General features: G+C 53.7%; 2 protein-coding genes across 2 annotated transcripts; one reads left to right on the forward strand and one right to left on the reverse strand.

Annotated features, from left to right (window-relative positions):
* Positions 1 to 698: 698 nt before the first annotated feature.
* On the forward strand, positions 699 to 5,769 carry TSPAN6 (tetraspanin 6). Its single transcript, XM_071757671.1, has 8 exons — positions 699 to 856; positions 968 to 1,156; positions 1,284 to 1,358; positions 1,900 to 1,998; positions 2,247 to 2,402; positions 3,073 to 3,156; positions 4,744 to 4,837; positions 5,031 to 5,769. Exons 1-7 carry the CDS (start codon positions 770 to 772, stop codon positions 4,810 to 4,812), a joined length of 759 nt encoding a protein of 252 aa, XP_071613772.1. The 5' UTR covers positions 699 to 769; the 3' UTR covers positions 4,813 to 4,837; positions 5,031 to 5,769.
* A 2,381-nt stretch (positions 5,770 to 8,150) lies between these two features.
* Positions 8,151 to 17,422, reverse strand: TNMD (tenomodulin). Its single transcript, XM_071757900.1, has 7 exons — positions 17,164 to 17,422; positions 16,903 to 17,037; positions 13,518 to 13,658; positions 12,623 to 12,724; positions 10,345 to 10,498; positions 9,077 to 9,249; positions 8,151 to 8,624 (listed from the first exon to the last, which is right to left on the reverse strand). Exons 1-7 carry the CDS (start codon positions 17,398 to 17,400, stop codon positions 8,415 to 8,417), a joined length of 1,152 nt encoding a protein of 383 aa, XP_071614001.1. The 5' UTR covers positions 17,401 to 17,422; the 3' UTR covers positions 8,151 to 8,414.
* Between the last annotated feature and the right edge of the window lie 1,378 nt (positions 17,423 to 18,800).

Consider the following 18,800-nt stretch of genomic DNA (forward strand, 5'->3'; position numbering starts at 1 on the left):
ACAGGAGCTAGAGCCAGCTGGGATTTGGGCTCTGGAGCACAGGACGGCATGGGTGAGACCCGGCGAAGAAGCCTGGCATGGACAGGTAGGGGAGTTGGCGCGGGGTGGTGGTGTGGCGGGGGAGGGCAAAGTGCTCCTGAATGCACTAATTATGTGGCAGCCAGGCTTGTAAGAACCCAGCTGTCCCGAGCAGGCTGCCCGGGAGGCTGGCGCTGTATGGACTGCAGGAGCAGGGGCATGAGGAAGGCTGGCCGTGAGCCTACAACCCGGGGCATCCCGGAGGAGCGGGATGCCCGTCGCTTGCTGGTACAGCGGCTGTGCCTTGTCCTGGGGTGCAGGGTGGCTGCCCCTACCCCATCTTGTCCCTGTTCTGGTCGAGTGACACACCACCACGGCAAGGACAGGGGGGCCAGGAGGGGCTGGGGCTGCACTGCCCACCGCTGGGGCAGGAGGGCAGGCAAGGGGCGGCAGGGTGAAGGCAGGGGGTGACAGAGGGCAGACAGAGGGTGACAAAATGCAGAGAGGGGTGGCAGTGGGTAAGCAGGGGTCTTCAGGGTGCAGGCAGGGGGCGGCAGGGCGCAGGCAGGGACGCCCCCTCTGGGGAGGAGCGTCGCGCCTTCGGGCACGCTCGGCAGTTTCCGTGAGCGCTCGGCAACCTCCGCCGCCACTCGGGCTCCTCCGTCCGTCCCGGGGGCGGGCCGGCAGGGCGGGGCGCGGCGCGGCGGGACCGGTCCCGGCAGCAGTCGGTTCGGGTCGGCCCGTGTCGGCCATGGCGTCCCCGTCGCGGCGGCTGCAGACGAAGCCGGTGATCACCTGCCTCAAGAGCGTCCTGCTCACCTACACCTTCGTCTTCTGGGTGAGCGCCGGGTGGTGGCACCCCCCGCCTCGCCCCGGCCCCGCGACATGTCGCGGACGTGTCTCCCTGTTGCGATAGTCGTGGGTAACGACAGCTTTCCCTTCTCCCCAGGTGTCGGGCATCGTGCTGCTGGCCGTGGGCGTCTGGGGCAGGGTGAGCCTGGCTGTCTACTTCTCTCTGCTGGACGAGAAGGCCACCAACGTCCCCTTCGTCCTGGTGGGCGCTGGCACTGTCGTCGTCCTCCTGGGCACCTTCGGCTGCTTCGCCACTTGCCGCGGCAGCACCTGGATGCTCAAGCTGGTGGGTAGCCTCGGAGGGGGGGTGACACGGGGTCCCGTCCCTTCCTGACCAATCCTGACCCATCCCAACACAACAAACCCCAACCCCATCCCATCCACCTGTCCCATCCCGCCCTTTCTGCCTGCAGTACGCTATGCTCCTGTCCCTCATCTTCCTCATCGTCCTGGTGGCTGCCGTCGTGGGGTTCGTCTTCAGGCATGAGGTGAGTCTGGGTGGCTGCTGCTCTGTCCTGATGCTTTTGTGCAGGTTTTAACCCAAGCGCAGTCTCAGATGTTGCTGGAGGGACAGAAGTGTTTAGTTTAGCTAAAATAGGTTTTTAAAAGCCCAAAGAGCAGCTTGGTCCCCAATAGGGTCCCCATAAGAACAAGGCTGGGTGTAGGGTCTATCTTGGCACACCATGCTGCTCCTCTCCCAGGACAGGCGAAGTAGCCCTGGACTTTAATTTCTGGCTTTGGTCTATCTTCTGCATTAATTTCTGTAATTAATACTCCTCTTAAGTGTTCCATGGAGCAGCCTGCTTGGGGAGAGTTGGCACTGTGTAGATCCCTGTTATTACACACCACATCCCTGCTGCCCCAGTGCATCCCCAGCCATCCCTTTACTGCAGCCTTTAATTGCCTGGGTGGTCAGGGGAACGTCTGCTGGCCACAGCCAGAGTCATTCCTGCCATCACCAAGAGGTGACTTAATGTGGAGCCAAGCGTGGGAGGTGATGGCACCACTGCAGAGACCTTTCTCTTGCAGATTAAGACAAACTTTGAGAGTAACCTCAACCTGGCCCTGAGGGACTACAACGTGACTGCGGATCGGCACAGTGAGGCTGTTGACACCATCCAGAGAACTGTGAGTGCCACAGGCTGGTGTCTGCCTGGTATGGGGGTGTGTCTAATGCTTCATCTTGGGACATTCCTGGGGACCCCCTGTTTTATCAGCATCCCTGTCTCAGGGCTGAGGGTCCTTTTGCACCTTTTGGGAGGAGGTGCTGCATGAGATGGGGGCAGTTCCTGGAGGGGTGAGGGCAGAGGAGCTGTGGGACTTGGGGGTCAGTACCCTGGGGTGACCGTGCTCACCAAATGTGCTTCCCTCTTCAGCTGCACTGCTGTGGGGTGCAGAACTACTCAGACTGGGAGAAGACTGAGTACTTCACCCAGAGGGGCATCCCCCAAAGCTGCTGCAAGAACCAGGACGACTGCTCAGAGGGTGATCTGAAAGACCCGAGCAAAGCCAAGCTGAAAGTGTTTGTGGATGTAAGTTAAACTCGGGGAAAAAAGCCCTGCCAGTCCTGGAGATGGGGAGGGCAGAGCTGGGCAGGTAGAGAAGGGCTTCCCCTTCCCTGGGAGGCTTGAAAGGAAATCTGGTCTTGATACAGACACCCTGTGACCCAGGGACTGCCCTGGGGTTGAGGTAGGGGAAGGGCATAGAGGAAGCAGCTTATGTGTGAGGTCTCTCCACTCCTTCCTTGGAGGTCAAGGGCTCAGGGCTGTGTGTTTGGTAGAACAGGTGAATAAGAAGGTGATTTCCTGGTAAAGTTTTGTCAGTGCTGACGTCTTCCAATAGTTGTTCAAAGTCCTGACCTGGTGATGAGCATGAGTGACCTCATCCAGGAGAGACAGCCAGGCAGTGCAAGGGACGTTCCTGGGATGAGTCACCTTGCTCAAACCAAGCCAAGGCTGGGGCAGCCCCAGGGCAGTGTTCCCCTCGATAAGGCACCAGGCTGGGGCTGATGGGCACACCACTGGCAGGGAAATGACTTTGCCAAGGTCAGGCAAAGCCCTTGGGTGGCAGCCAGAAGCCCTTGGCTGCCCACGCAGAAGAGTCTTTCTCTAGAGCTGCCAGTGCTCTGGGGAGATGACAGTGTATGCTCCAGGAGGATGAAAAACACTGGACCCATATGTGCTTTCTTTCCCTTCTCTGCAGGGTTGTTTTTTCCTGGTAACATCAACAATGGAGTCGAAAATGAGTGTTGTGGCTGGAATATCCTTTGGGATCGCCTGCTTCCAGGTAACTCTCCCTTGCTGGCTGGCGCAGGAGGAGTGCTAAACAAAGCAAGTGGGTGATTCATTTCTGTGCAAAGTCTGGTGTGTGTGTGTACAAAAGACCCAACCTTTCTTAGCCAGGGACGAGCATCTATTTTGCAGATTCCTCTTGGGTTTACTCTCCCTACTGTACAGGCTCCAGTCTCCTAAACACAGGGCTGGAGCAGCAGCTCTGTTTCCATGAGCCTAGCTTATATGAGAAGAGCTCCTGTCTGAAACAACCCACTTTAAGAAAACCCAACTGGAGCCTGTGCTGTGCAGGGTTGACTCCCTGTGACTGCTCTTGGCGGGGATCAAATTGCGTCCTTCCTTTTCCTACCCACTGACCTTCCTTTTTAATCAGGGTGGTGTTTTGGCATCACTTCTTTGTGGCTGGGTGGCTGTAAGCACAGCACTTTACCCTGCCACTGCTTCTTCTCCCTCCCACTCCTTTGCTTTATCCTGTGGGATGCTTCCTGCAGCAGTGTGCTTGCCTGTCCTGCTCTGGCCAGTTTTATCCCAGCAGGAAGCGAGAGGCCCCTGCCCCAGCTCTGCCTTGGATACTGTGGTGTGGCTTCCCGAGATGATGAGGGTTTTCCGACCTTGGCTTTGGAGGGACTGGAACTCCCTTTCCCCTTGGTCTGGGACACAGAGGCCACGGCAGGAGTTGCAAGGCAGAACCTTGCCAGGACACTTGTCCTGTGCAGAACGTGTTGCCGTGGGTTTCCTGGAGCGGATGTGCTGAAGTGGGGGAGAGGTGGGAGCCAACAGCTCCCAACTTGCTCCTTGTGCTACTGACTGCTCTGGTTGTGGCCAGGAGAGCCCAAGAGCCTGGGTGGGTCTGCTGTGTCCAGCTGCTCACCCCACTGTCCTTCTCAGTTGGTCTGTGGGGTCACTGAGATGTGACCAACACTTAAGTGAGGAGCTGCAGGTTCCCAGCCCTGAAATTACCTCAGCTGGTGCCAGGCTTGGGATTTATAACTGGTTCCTGGCTTTTATCACCCTTTCAGCAAGCTGTGCTCTGTTGGGGTGCCCAGTGGGGACCCATCATGTAAATGTGGCTCTAATTTTGTTTGTGTAGGTCAGGCTTCTGCAGAATCTGGCCCAAAATGTCTGCTTGGGGATTGGGAGGCCACGTTGTGATAACAGTGGTGTGTCCTTCAGACATTGATGCAAAACCAGTGACCTTGCTTCCCTGCTGTCCTTGCTATGGGGAGAGGTGGCTGCTGTTCTCTTGTGGCTGTGTAATTGGCTGTGACGCTCCTGGTATCTGTGTAATCTCCAAAATTGCCGTAAGACCGTAAATGCTTCATGAAGCAAAATGTAGCAGGATGGGATGTGGAACATCTCTTGTTTGGCTGATATTTGCCAGGAGCCTCCCCTTCAGCCTCTCCCAGTTACTTACTCCCCAGCAGGACACAGCAGCTTGTGTTGTGGTTTGTAAACCCCACTGTTCATTTTGGGATTTTATAAAACTGATGCTCTGGAGCGATTTGGAAGGCTTTTCCCCTAATATACTACCCCCTGGTTTTAGCTTCCTCTGATGTGTGGGGATTTTTTTCTTCTTTTTCAGCTGATTGGCATTGTTCTCGCCTGCTGCCTGTCCCAGTACATCACAAACAATCAGTATGAGATGGTGTAGGTGGTCCCCATCACGCTGTGACCGGGTATGTCTCTTGGGAGGTGTAAGCTCAGTGGTTTTCCTCTTCATCCCTGGCTGCTGTCTGGTCACCCCTGGGGACCTCCAGCACAGCAGTGGGTGCTTCTGGGGGTGTGTGGGGAGAGAGGGCACCGTATCTGCAGCATCATTTTATCTGTGTATAAATCAGCCTTGTCTGTTAATTGTCTTGTGCATCTTAGGGTGTGTTCTCCATGGCCAGGGAGGATGCCACCACCTCCGGTTTACCGCTGGATGCCACTTGGGGAAATCTTGCTTTGAACTGACTGATCTTCTTCTCAAACTAGCTCACAGAAATGAGTGCAGCAGCTGTCCTGGTGTGCTCAGGGACTTTTCCTAACACTCCTCTGATGTGCCACTGCGTGGGATTAGTGTAGCTGTGGTGGTTACAGCAACCTCGCTCCCCCGGCAATGCAGCCCCCGGCTCTTTCCCCTGCAGCGCTCCAGTGCCATGCCAAAGCTGATGGTGCTGCTGGCCTCATGGGATTTCTAGTGCTCATCTTTGGTGCCTCTGTCGGGAAAATGATGCTCCCCCTCATCTCTGGCAACCCCCCCACATTCCCTCCCTCCCCAGCTCTCGAGAAGGGGCTATTGCCCCATTAAAACGTGGCCCTGCCTGCCTGAAGCCCTCGGCTCAGCAAGGTCTGGCGTGTTGCCAAGCTCCCTCTCATCCCTACCCTGGGTTTTATATACTTTTTTATAGTTGTACTTTTCAAAGTACAGCCTGTAGTGATTCTTTTTAAGCTGTAGTCAGGTTTGGTAATGTAGCTCCTGGTGCCTTTACCTTGGTAGGTGTCCTTACACCGAGTCAGCTGTGACTTGATTGTCAGTATTATATGCTGCCTTAACTCGTTTTGTGTATCAAGTAGAACTCTTTTGTCCTGAGACACAATAAATATTAAGATATTTTACTCTATGAAACCTCCTTAGCTTTTCTTTTGATCTCCTGGAAATTCCTTTGCTCAAGTCCTGCAAAGAGCTGCAAACCCCCTCTGGGATTTGACCTGCTCGCCCCAGGCCAGCCGTAACCTCCAGACCATTGCAGCTCGCATTTCTCTGATCCTCACTGGTGCACTCCTGCTTACAAATAACTCCTGTAATTGAATTTTCTTCATAACAGCAGTTGTGTAACAGTGCTGAAGCAGAAGGCCTGGAGTGTCCCAGGCTGGAGGGGGGTGGGTGAGTTCAGCCCCTGCAAACTCATTCACCCTCTGCTCCGGCTGCTCGCTTGGGGCAGGGGGCAGAACTGTCTGTGTCCCCAGCCTCTCCCTGGGGCAAGAAACATGGATTTAAGCTGTTGTGTTGTATTGGAACTGCTGGTCTTAGGGCTGTTGCTGGTCTTGTAAGCCTTTGCCTTACTGCTGCAGCTCCCTCCCACCCAGCTTGGGGGATTTTTGGATCCCAAGCACCAAACTCGCAAGGGCTGTGGCTTGGAGCAGCCAAACAGCTGCCAGGGCTGCCTCTGCTGCTCCTGGTGAGGAGCCAGGCATAAAAAGGGGGTTACACCAAGGGCAGGAGTGGTGGCCCTTTGTCAGCCCCCTAGCAAACACTGCTGTGGTGCCAGGTGAGCTGCCCCAGCCAAACCCCCCTTGGTGCTGCAAAGGATGAAGTACAGGGCAGCCTGAAGAACCCAACCCCCTAAATCCTCATGCTGTGCTTAAGCTGAGTGAATAAATGAGGCTGTTGGCAGTGCCTGGCTGGCTGAAAGCCTCCTGGGTTGGGATGGTGAGGAAGCGTGCGTCAGAGCATGGAAACTGGGGTGGAGAGATGGCTGAGAGCAGTTAATGGGTGGATGGAGACAGGGCAGGAACATGTGAGAGGCAGGGCCAGGTTTGGATAAAGCTGTCCCCATCAGAAAGCCTGTGCAGGGGGAGGTCACCCTGCACTGATGCCTTTTTGGCTGGCCCTGGTGCCAGGCGAGGGGCTGCTGTCACCTCTGCAGCCAGCTCCCCCAGGGCAGGAAGGGATGGTGCTGGCAGAGGGAGGCATGGGGAGCCCAGAGCTCTCCAAGCTGCTGCAGGAATACCAGAACCACCTGTCTGTGCCCACCTGAGGAGGATGGAGACTTGTCCAGGCTGCTCATCCTGACTGCCATCACCCTGCTGCCAACAGAGGGTGTGTATCTTACCTGGAATAGTGTAGACATCTTGCTTTCACTTGGAGAGACACCAGTGATGTCCCAGAGGTACAGGCATGTGTTGAGGGAGATGCCAGGTAGGCTGAGGAACCACTGTCCTGGCAAAGGTGTTGGATGTGCCTTGGTGACCCATCTGCACCAACCAAACCAGGATGTGAGCACCACTGGCAGTCCCCAGAGCTCTGGTTTTCTGCAGCAGCCGTGGCTGGGTGGGTTTTGCATGTCCCTGCTGCATTCAGACATCTCTGGGGAAACCTGTTGAAAGTGCCTGGTGTCCCCAAGGTGGATTGGTGTCCCCTAGGATGCTGCGTGGGGAGCTCTGCTGCACAGCACTCCCAGTGTTTTCACCATATTGTCAGCACAGCCATGAACAGGAACGGAGGGAATGACCCTTAACACATGCTCATGTCATGCACAGGGATGCAGGGAGGGCCTGGCAGCCCTAGGGACACCATGGCTGGCACCTAGCACAGTGGCAGTGAGCAGAGCCCACCCCCTGCTCCCTCCTCGCTATGTGCAGCTGAGCCAGCTCATCTCTCCAGGTGTTCCCTGAAAGTCCCAGGCCATGGCAGTGTGTGTTCCCTGGGTGACACTGAGGGGGTTTTGCCAGGGGATTCCTGTGGGATGTCAAAGCTGCTTCCTGGGATGAAAGCTGGAACCTGGGGTCTGGTGTGAGCACCAAGGCCATGAACATAAGAAGGTGCCTGGGGAGTGCAGGGGAGTTTTGGCCCTCAGCCCCAGTGCTGCTGCCAGCAGTGTCCTGCCCAGGATAACTGTGGTGTCGCTTGCATTTTCTCTCCTGCAGCTTGGGGATTGACCATTTGTTGGTCACAGGTCTGGGGACAGCTGATGGCACTTGGGGTCTCTGGGGGGTGACTGTGCCCACTCCTGCCTCTGCCTTGAGTGCATGCTGCCATGCTGCTCCTGAGGGGATCAGTGCCACCCCTGAGCTGTCACAGATAACCACTGAGCACGTCAGAGCACAGTGCTGGGACATGAGGAACAGCTACCAGAGCCATCAGGGAACAAATTAGGGACCCCTATGCATCCCCAACGAGGCGAGTCCTGGTACCAGAGTTATGGATGCTTGTGACGAGGCAGCTGAGCGATTAGATCCCTCCTCAGACCTGTTAAGCATCACAGCCTGAGACTAAACGACTTTCCATTTTCTTTGCAATCACTCATAAAGACGTTTATTGTTTGCCTCTTGCTGCTCAGCGATGCACCCGAGCACAGCCTCCCCCAGCCCCGCGGGAGCAGCGCAGGGTACCAGGGGACAGGTGATGGGTGCTGGGTATGGGGGCTGCACTTGGGGCCTCCCACCCTGGCGGGTCATCAAGCAGGTAACAGCTGGCTGTTATCATCGGGACACATCTGGAGGGGTGGTGGCACGGCAGGAAGGTGCAGTACAGCCTCCGAGCATGGGGTGCTACACCCTGCCCAGCATCCGTGCGATCCACCAGTTGCAGGGCATGATGATCCGGCAGATGACCCTCCCACCCTGGTAGCAGTAGGGGTAGGGGTAGTACCCCAGGAGGGGCTCACAGACCCTCTGGCAGTAGCGGTTGGCTCGGCGGCACTGGGCACAGCAGTAACCTCGCTCATCCCACAGGGGGTGGAATTCCAGACCGTTCTCCGACTGCCGGGAAGAGCCAGCGTCAGCACAGCGAGGGGGGTGGTGTGGCTGGGGCACCCTGAGAACATGGCCGGGACAATCCAGGAGCATGGACAGGGAGGGCATCTTGGGCATCCAGAAATATGGGCTTGAACACCCTAGGGACATGGCCAGGGCACCCCAGGAGAATGGACACAGCACTCCAGAAGCAAGGCCAGGGAGGGAAGCCTGAGGACCCTTGGAACATGGCCAGGGCACCCCAGAAGCACAGCCAGGACACCTCAGAAACATGGACATCCTTGGAGAACAGCCTGGGCACCCAAAAGCATGGGTGGAGCACCTTAGGAACCTCACCAGGGCACCCCAGGAGCATGGCCTGACCACCCTAGGAACATGGTGAGGACACGCCAGGAGCACAGCCAGGGTACTCCAGGACCATTTTTGGCACACCCTGAGGTGTGGTTCCCTGCACTCACGTAGTCATTGACGGGCAGGTCCTCCTCTGTCAGCTGCCGTGCCTGGCGCTTGGGTCCCACCTGTGCATCCTTCTCCACCTCGTGTTTGCTTCCTCCATCCAACCAGCTCTGGTTGTCCATAAGCAGCTCAGTGTCATCTTCTTCTGCCCCTTCCAGGTCAGCCAGCTCAGGAGCTACAGGAAGAGCCCAAACAGTGCTGTCAACAGCCAGGGAGTAGGGGAACAAATGCAGCACACAGCTGTTAATGCCTCTACCAGCATTTGATGCTATGGTACAAGAAGAGAAGGAAACCACTCTGAGCAGCCCCAGCAGCAAACCAGCTGTACTCCATTGCCTCCTGCTCTTACCAAGCCTGGGAGAAGGGCTGTAGGAGACAGGAGGAAAGAGTAGAGGAGAGATGGCCTACCCCCTCCTTGTGGTGGTGGGTGCCCATGGATGATGTTGGCATCCCCTGCACAGGCCCCAGCAGAGCAACACGATTTGGGGCAGATTATACTCATCTATAGCACCTGTTGGTGGTTTAGGTAAGACCCAGAGTGACATTAATTTTCTTTGCAACAGGGTTCAACAGCAGGGAGTGAGGGAGCAGAAAGGGGACAACAGCCTCCCTCTGCATCAGGAGTCCCTGATGCCCACCTGCTCCAGGGACCATGGGTGGTTCTGAGCTGTCCCTTGGGGGACAGGATTTGCCTTGGCACCTCTGCAGCTGCAGAAGAGAGGGAGTTTTCTTGCTAGGAGTTTTAAAACCAGCTCTGGGGTAGAAGTGGGTTAGAGAGAGCAGGTAATTATGCTGGCAGAACTCAGAGGCCACAGCCTCTGCGAGAGCTGTGTAGTGAGCAGCTGGAGGTGGCAACCCCGTGGTGTGATTTAGATGCAGATGTCTGCTCATGCTCTGATGTTCATGCAGTGACAAGAATTGAGACGTCCCAGTTTCCAGCAGCACTGGCTTCTCTGCAGGTACAAAGGGGTTTGGGTTTTTTGCTCTGTTACGAGGTGGGTGGCCACTCTGTAAAGGGCAGGGCAGTGGGGAGCCAGCAGAGACAAGTGCTTTGCAGAGAGAATCTTCATCCCCTCCTGTTACATTGGCCACGCTCTCTTGTCACCTTGGCCAACATTGTGCTCATGCCTGAGATGTACAATGAGGCTGTGGAAATGGGTTCCCACGACGGTGCAGTTGGCAATATGGAAGAGGGGACATGGGTAGGTGGTAGGGCTGCTCCTGGCGAGGGGTCCCACAGCCACTCTGGGGAGGAGATGCCTCCTTGTACCTGCTATTGGTGTGGGGTGGATCCAGTAGATGGTCACATTTCTGCAGATGTCAAAAATTTTGGAGTCTTTCAGGAACTCCTTGTTCTGAATGGGCTTTTCCCCAGGCACCCAGACCACGGACTGCTCGACATAGGTTGTTGTGATTTCTTCTCCCTAGAAGAAGAGTGAGATTTCACCCTGGTGTGCTGAGACAACATCTCCCCACTGCTGGCTGCTTCTCCTCCCCTTGGCCTGCACAGAGGCACCTCTCTGTAGTGACATGAGGTAACCAGGTGCCAATAATTGCCAGGTAGTGGGCTTGACCTCGTGTGAAGCCCACCTGTGCCTAATTAGAGCAGACCCCTACTGTGCATGAGCAGGATTAGGGGGCCAATAAAAGGCTCACACCTGGCATAGCCAGTGTCTGGTTTGCCACCTTTGGAGCAGTAGCACTGATCCAGGCTGGTCAGAGCACCATTCGTGAGATTCTACTGGGACACCTGGTTGGACCTTGGAGCACCACATCCATAGAAGAGGTTCGTCTTACTACACCTCTCCCCTCCCAGAGGCAACTGGACTTCATCTGCCAGGGCTTGTGGTGCTCACTGGGTGCACATGAAAGACCCTGGTGGTCCTCAAGGACTGAGACCCATCATGAACCTTGTCCTCCATGTCCTATGTTTCAGCCAACACCATGGCATTCTCTCCTTTCTCTTTTCATCAGGCTTCAGAAGCCCTCTCCTGTGAGTCCCTACCATCTGGAAGGGCCTTCTGGAACACCCCAGCTCATTTAGAACCCAAGATTAAAACATCTCCTCTCTGCTTTGCTCTTCCTACCTAATTTTTCTCTCCGTCTGCTACTGATTTTGTGATCGAACACTTTAATTTATTCCTCACAGAAATTCCTTGCATGGCCGTATTCTGTAATTTATACCACATGTCTCTGCTGTTGCATTAGTCCACAGCATGTCTTGGCAGGTGCTTAGGGAAGGAGATATATAAAGATTATTGGATGGGTCTGTGCTGAGCTCTCTGCCAAGACGACATTGTGTATGTTGGTGGTGGTAGCCCATTGAGCAAGCTGGCAAATGGCATTTTTCTCTCCAGAAGGTGTCTGGAGCTGTATTTCTCATTTGCAGAGTTTTTCCTTATGGCTTCAAGAAGCGTTAGGAAAGCACCAACACAACCTTACCCAGCCTGAGTTGTATTCGGGGTCTGTGGTGAAAGCCATGGGGTTGGGGAGGTGCTGCCTGGAGGACTTGGCAGCACATGGGCTCTGGGAAGAGATGTCTAGAGCTTAAATCTACATTTATCTTGTTGGATTTTCCATTTCAGCTCACTACCTGAGGCAATGTTCTGCTAAAGCCTGGGAAGTCATATCACTTTTACGATGGCAGCTGAAAAGATCTATTGGCTTCTTACAGCATAATCAAAGAATCGGTGTCTGGGAATTTGGATCATGATTCAGGGAAATGTTTCTGCCCACGCTTCATTTCAAACATGTGTCCTGCTGGTGTTTTATCTGCAGTGGCTTCCTTGGGGCAGGCTTTGATCTGTTAATACCCTCCATCCTACAAGCAGGGAGGCAGGAGGGCTGTGCCACCACTGGGACCTCAGGGATGGGGCCGGGGGACAAATTTTTCCAAGGGACTGAGCCACCACCCCACATTATACTGCTGGAGAGGGGTTAAAATATGAAGTTGAATGCTATTTCCATGTAGCATACAAGGTGTGCAACTCCTCTCAGCACAATGGGGTGGGCAAACGGGGGCAAGATGCAGTTGGGCACAGGGATTGGAGGAAATTCCACCAGGGAGGTGGCTCTATCCTGGCATGTCCCTCTTCCCAGGGCTGTACACCAAGTGCTTTCTCAAATTGCATTTCCTAAACCCGGCTGCTCTTTTAGATTCGTTACTTCTGCCTCATTATGCCTGAGAACATGAGGCTCAATTCTTGGAGAAGACAATTTGATTGACTTTTTGGTGCCTGCTAATCCTGAGCTGCCTTGCGACCTTTTGACTACAACAGGATTATTGTTCTTGATCTCCAGTATTGTGCCAAGAGTTTTTTGTCTGTCAGCTGTCTAATCCCGTCTCTTTCCACTTGTTGTTTTTAGAAGCAATCCTCTGAAATAAGATCATTCTATGAAGCGATCACAACTCCTTATTTCTCCATTGAGGAGTCTCCAGGAAGGCTGGAGGAGATGGGAGTGTGATGGAGATGGTGGCCATGCTTCTAGTGCCAGGGAGAGGAGAGGGTTTTGCTGGGGATGGGGGGTGTCCTGTTTTAGTCACTTACCTCAAGCTCAGGGATCTTGGCCTCTGTCGTCTCAGGTAGGACTTTAGTCTGAGTTTTGATGAAACATTTTTGAAGCCCCACAAAGACAATGCCAGTTATCCCCTGCAGCATCAAAGCAAACACCAAACAAGCAGTCAGGGCAAGGCAGGAAGGTGAATAGCTCTGTCAGTCAGGGGGATGGCAGCTGGGTGAGCTGAGTTGGGTTTTTCCTGTTGATGTTTTTGTGCAAACTCTGTTCAGCAGCAGTGATAAGATGTACTAACAGGTTCTCCTAAGGGATATTGTATTTTATGGTTTGGGAGAATCAGGCTTTTTAAAAATATTTTCAGGCAGATAGTCATAAAATTTTTACTTTGCTCCCCTTCTCCTTATAACTATCATGAGCTCTAGTTATCATATAAATAAAAATATGCAGAATAGCATCTGACCGTTATGGTTATATGAACACTCAGCCCCCAGTTCCTGCTAGGCTATTAGATGAAAATTTTGCCATATGTCACTGCACAGGGTATTTCCCTACAAATTTTAATTAGGTTTCAGTGAGAGCCTACAACATTGTCAGGAGGTTTTAATGCTCTCCAGACAGACAAATGTACTGGGCTCAGATAGATTTATGATGATTGCGTTCCTGTGCAAGGGTAAATCCAATAACTAGGGCTTGCTTTTAAGATGTGTTTTGTTGGAACTGAACCAGACTACTTTTAAACACTGGTGGAAGCTTGTGTAGAGACATCTCCTTTCCTCTGAGAGCATCCCTAGGGAGTTTACATATGGGCATTGCTCTTCTTGATCATCCCAGGCCTTGTTCCAGCTGCCCCATGGTGTCCTAAGGGAACATGTCAGTCCTGCTGGAAAGCAGCAGGGAGGTCCTGGGGACAAACTCTGCCACACTCACATTTTTGAAGTCGTGAATCTCCAGGATTTCTTCACTGCCATTCCCGCTCCTGAAGGTCTCCGTCCTGGCCAGTGGGTCGATCTCCATCACAATCTTTTTCTTCTCACCATGGCTGAAGAATGTGTGCTCCATGTCGTAAACCTGCAGGGGCCAAAACCACACAGGGGGTCAGCTCTGCCCCTACCCCACTGCACATGCAGGCTGGTGGGCAAGAGGGTTGCGATCCTGGGTACCCTCACACGGGGCAGGCTCTCAGCAGGACAGTCCCCTGGATAGCACAAGAAAAGGCAGTTCCAAGGCACCAGGGCTGGGAAAAAGGGCTAGACGGGGTCAGGCTGTTGGGGGGACGTGTGAAGCCAGGGAGAAGATGCTCATCCCCCACTTGCACTAGAAGCTTTGCTACAGCTCAGCCTTTGCCATTGTTTTCTGTGGCATGATCCTGTTTGTGTTCCAGCCTGGGCTGAAGTCCTGAGCCCAAAGGACCTCATTTTCCTTTCTCCCTGGCTTTCTTGCTCCATCACCATGTCCCTGTCTGTTTTGCTCCATCACTCCACCCCTGGCTCCCTCTCTCCCAGTCCCCAGCTTGCTTGCCCCATCGTGTCATTCCCAGCTCGCTTGCTCCATCTCTGCACTTTCTCTTTTTCCTGGAAAGGCAAAAGAGTAAAAGCCTCTCTCTGCCTGGAGGAGATGAGGGATTGCCTGCGGATCAAAGACCTCCTCGAGGGCTGCTGAAGAGCTTCGGGGCGTAGCAGCCGGCTTCCCGGTGGCACTCATCACCACGGGGAACCGGGATGCGCAGCACCGGGGGACCAGCTCCCTCCCTCCCTCCTCCCTCCTTCCTTCCTTCCCTCCTTCCCTCTCCTCCTGGCAGGTGCTCGCTCCACTCCGCCGGCCCGGCAGCTCTCCAGTCTCGGTGGAGGGCTGACCCTTCAAGCATGAGCAGCAGCAGATGCTATTTGAAGCACAAAAACGATTCTGCCGGCGAGGCGAGAGCCAGAGAGAGCCTTGGGGAGCCTTGTTTCCCAAATCAAATGGTGTCATGTGGAAGCAAAGGGCTTGGCAAAACCCTTGAAGTCCGCAGGGCAGGGAAAAGGGATGGAGGCCCAGAAATGGGAAAGCCCTGATCATCCCTTGGTGTGTTCATAGAGCTGGGGAAGGAGCACCCTAGGCCTGAAGCAAGGCCGAGGTGAGGGGCAGGGGCTCTGCCTGCAGCCCCCACCTAGCCCTGATTTCAGGGTCCCCTCGTTCTTGCATGTCCCTCCTCACCAGAGGGTTCAAAGATTCTGAGCAATGTTTTCAGCATCAGCATCTCCCCATCTTGCTTCCTCCAGGGCACAGAACTCACTGTGCAGGAGATACATTTGCCCAGGCTTAAAAATGAGAAGAGCAATGAGTGCCTTGGCAGCCAAGAGCATCTCCTGTTAGTCAGAAGGAGGTTTTTGCAGAGGTATTGGGCTGTCAATGGATTTTACGCTGTGGAAAAAATAGTCTGAAGCCCCAGGTGGCTGGAAGGGCTCTGGTTTTGACTGTCAAAACACACACAGTTCTCCAAATCATTTCTAGGAGGGTAGGATCCTGGGTGGCACCTTACCTTCCAGTGCCTCTCCATTTACAAAGAATGACTTTTGCCAGCACAGTGGCCATTTGGGCTTGGCCAGCTCCATGCTGCTCAGAGAGCTGTGAGATGTTTTGTAGGGCTAAAAATGACACTTGCTGGCAAATTGTTGAAATCTGTTTCCCTCCAAGGCTGCCATGACCCCCTCGTTGGCTGCCTCACTGCCTTCACTCCTCAGTGGTGCTGGCAGGCATGGATGGGACTGTGCAGAGGGCAGTTCTGTGTCCAAGGCCACTTCCCAGAGGAATAAGTCTTCTTTAAAGGTTTTTTCCATTCTGCAGTTGCATGAAGAGAGCCTGAAGGGGGCTTTGTTTCTTAAGGAGCTTAATTCCCCTTGCTTGGTGTTTTTTGAGCATTAGGAACTTCCAGCCTGCCCTATCCTGCTGTTCCTGGCTGACTCCTGGTCCATCTGGAGAAACTGCTGCCCTGTGACCACAGAGGGCACAGTGACACTGCTGCTGTTGATCATCAATGTGCAGCTCCATTGCTGGAAAAATCTTTGCTTCCCTGTGACCTTGGGCTTTGCTTTGACTCACTGGGCGTTGTGAAGGGCTTCCAGAGATACCAATGGACTCCATCCTCCAGTAGTGCCTGCTGGTGAGGACCAGTGTGCTGGATAATGCTTCTGAGGCTGTGGCAAAGGCTCTAGGAAAGGCTGGGAGAAAACCTCCCCTCCGGGGGTTAACAGCCTCTTCCCCCCGTGCTGGCACGTACCCTGTTTCTCGAGGAACAGTAGAGACTTTATTACCATCTTGGCAGGATCCAGAAGGCACATATGGCTTTTATTACTTTTTTCTTTTATTTTGGGATTATTTATTTCTATTTGCTGATAAGAAGACAAAGTTTCCAGCAAGCAGGGTGCTTCCTCTGCCCGGCGGGAGGGCAGCCCTTGCGCTGCTCTGGCGTGGGGCAGGGAGCAGACAGAAGATGCCACCGTGGGAAAGAGGGAAAGGGGACACTTGGACTGCACACAGGAATTTTTGAGACGTTCTTAAGAGTCTACAATAACCCCTGGTGCCAGGGTGCAAAATGGAGCCTCCTGGATGAGCATGGAAACTCCCAGGGGAGGAGAATATGAGGAGCACCAGGCAGGCTGTTAACTTTGAGGTTAAGAGATTTGTTTGGGGTACAGAACGAAAAAAAAAGGGAGGTTGGCAGACTTGGCCAAAGCAGGCAGAGATGCTGCCCCCAGCATGCTCGGCACTTACAGCAGCGTCTGTCTGGGGAGCTGGGAATAAAGGAGCACAATCCAGTTAGCAGGAGCTCCTCTAAAAGCTAATCCCTCTCACCGTCCCCTCACATTGCAGACACATTAAAGCAAGAAATATAATCCGTGACAATCAATCACCACTGCGTCCTGGCTTTCTCTCCTCTTTATGCGGTGGCATAATGACTTTTCCACCAGTTTCTGGCAAGATAATTGAAATGAAATGGAAAATATTTTCTTACTTGTCATAAAATTTGCTGCCGGTGAAATAAGAGTAACTTTAACTCTTGGTGGCGTAGCTCCCATCCCCTCTAATTGTCAGTCAGGGAAAGAATGTGGTGACAGAGGCAAAACCCCAGTCTATATAAAGTAAAAGCTAGTTATGAATAATACAAAGATTTTTTAAAAGTCCCACTAATACTTGTGGTCTAAGAAAATACATTTTGTGAAGTTGCCTGGGTTTTGGGGTGTAGCTAGAATCTCAGTGAGTTGGGGGGGGGGGAACACGACTCCAGCTGTGGAAGCGGCACTGGGAAACAACAGATCAGAGAGTTTTTACTTACTTTTCTGGGAGTTGGGTTCCAGAGATATTTGACACCAAAAAATATCAGAATAAGAGAAACGAGCAGCGCGCTGAAGAGCAGTCCGCAGAGCTGGTATCTGGTGCGGGTCCTCTTTGGGGTCTTGGATGCTTCTGCCTAATTAATGACAAAACAGCCATAGCCAGAGGTTTGCTGCTGACTGGAGAGGGAGCAGCACACCTGCTTATCAGCTCCTTATCATGCTGACAAGCTGAGTGGTGGCAAAGCAAGCCATGAACTTACATCCGGAAAGCCGCGGTTCTCCGGGCTCTCCCGAGCCGTCCCTCCCATGGTCTCCTCCGTGTGCGAGGACGTGAGCCCGCTCCGAGGTGGAGTCACAGAGGCTCTGGGCTGCACATGCGATGGGGAAGGCTGGGACATGGCCACCCCCACGATGGTGGCAGCCAGATTTCCCCCCCCTCCAGCTCCCTGGGCCCCGGGCCCTCCCGCAGCGCTTGCTCTCTGCAGGGTGCAAGCCATTCCCACGCCTTTGGAGACCAACCTGCAGGAAGCTCCACTGCACCGTGTCCATTGGCCACATCCAGGGCTCCATTGGCCATGTCCAGGATCCCATTAACCACACCCAGGGTCCAAGTGGCCACATCCAGGATCCAATCAACCACATCCCATTAGCCGCATCCAGGGTCCCATCAGTCACATCCAGGGTCCCATTGGCTGCAACCAGGGTCCCATCAGCCACGTGTGGGGTTCCATTTTTTTTTTTTTCTCTCCTGCCCATCCACTGACACCTGGAGGTCCCAGGCTCTGGGAATATGATGCTGCTGCTCTTGGGGGGCTGCTCACCCATGCTCAGAGGTGCAGGGGGTCTTCTGCAGTGGGGGCAGCCTGGGAGCTGCTGATGGGGGGGACATGGCACAGCAAGAGTGTGTGTGCACAGACCCAGGTGAGAATGGATGTGCACGGGCAGGCAATGTGGTGGGAAGCCCAAACTCTCAGCATGGAGGCTCTGGCATCCCACGGTGGCTTTGTGCAGAGCCTTGCCCCAAAGTCAGCCCAGTCAGGAATTTCCTGACGAATTTTTTTTGCTATGTTCAAAATTTTCCATTTGTTAAAATCGTATCATTCCTTCATGGAAATGAACCCATCTTAAGAAAGGCTTTCAGAAATCCAGCGTGAAGTTTCTAGTCTGAACAGGATGAGGCTCCCTGGTGTAGAGGAGCTGGCATGCACTGGTTTCCCGAGCTGTTTATGCTCATAAAAACCCAGAGTGCATCATGCACTAATTAAAATTGTGCTGAAAAGAAGAAAATCCACTTCGAGTTTTGCTCAGGGTGGGAAACGAGGGAAAATATTTCTTTGAGTGGGTCTGGCTCTGGATTTGTGTGTTGGGGCACCTCCTGCTGCAAGCTGGGGGTAAATCCAAGTGGACAGAAGTGGAGCTGCTGAGTGGCTTGGGAAAAGTCTTGTGCAGGGGGTGTGTGTGCCCATGGATGGGTCCCTGCAATGAAGTCTGGGCTCCCAGCCCCCCTTGGGCAGCAGGAGCTCCTCACTCCTCCCCTTGACTCTATAGCAGTTGCTCAGGGGTGTAAAGCACACCGGGGTGTTGGGGGGAGGGGTGTGTTATTATTTGAGAGGCCACTAACAGAAGGGAATTATATTGAGGAGTAAAAGACAGCAAGTTATTTGGAGAAGAAAAATAGCTTTTTAATGGAAAACAGCCTTTGAAAACATCTGAAAGATTCTGGAAATCTAAATCTGTGCAGACACCCGGTTTGTCTTTCCCCACTTTTCACCGGAAAGTTTCAACTCTGAAGCTTTTGTTATTCACTGGAAACTGGAGTATCTGAACACATTTGCTTTTCCTGTCAAAGTCATAGTTTCAAAGGGAAACTTTGGAACAGCTCTGCTGAAAGAAGGTT

Source organism: Heliangelus exortis, chromosome 14, assembly GCF_036169615.1.
Source record: "Heliangelus exortis chromosome 14, bHelExo1.hap1, whole genome shotgun sequence".
NCBI classification, from domain to species: domain Eukaryota; kingdom Metazoa; phylum Chordata; class Aves; order Apodiformes; family Trochilidae; genus Heliangelus; species Heliangelus exortis.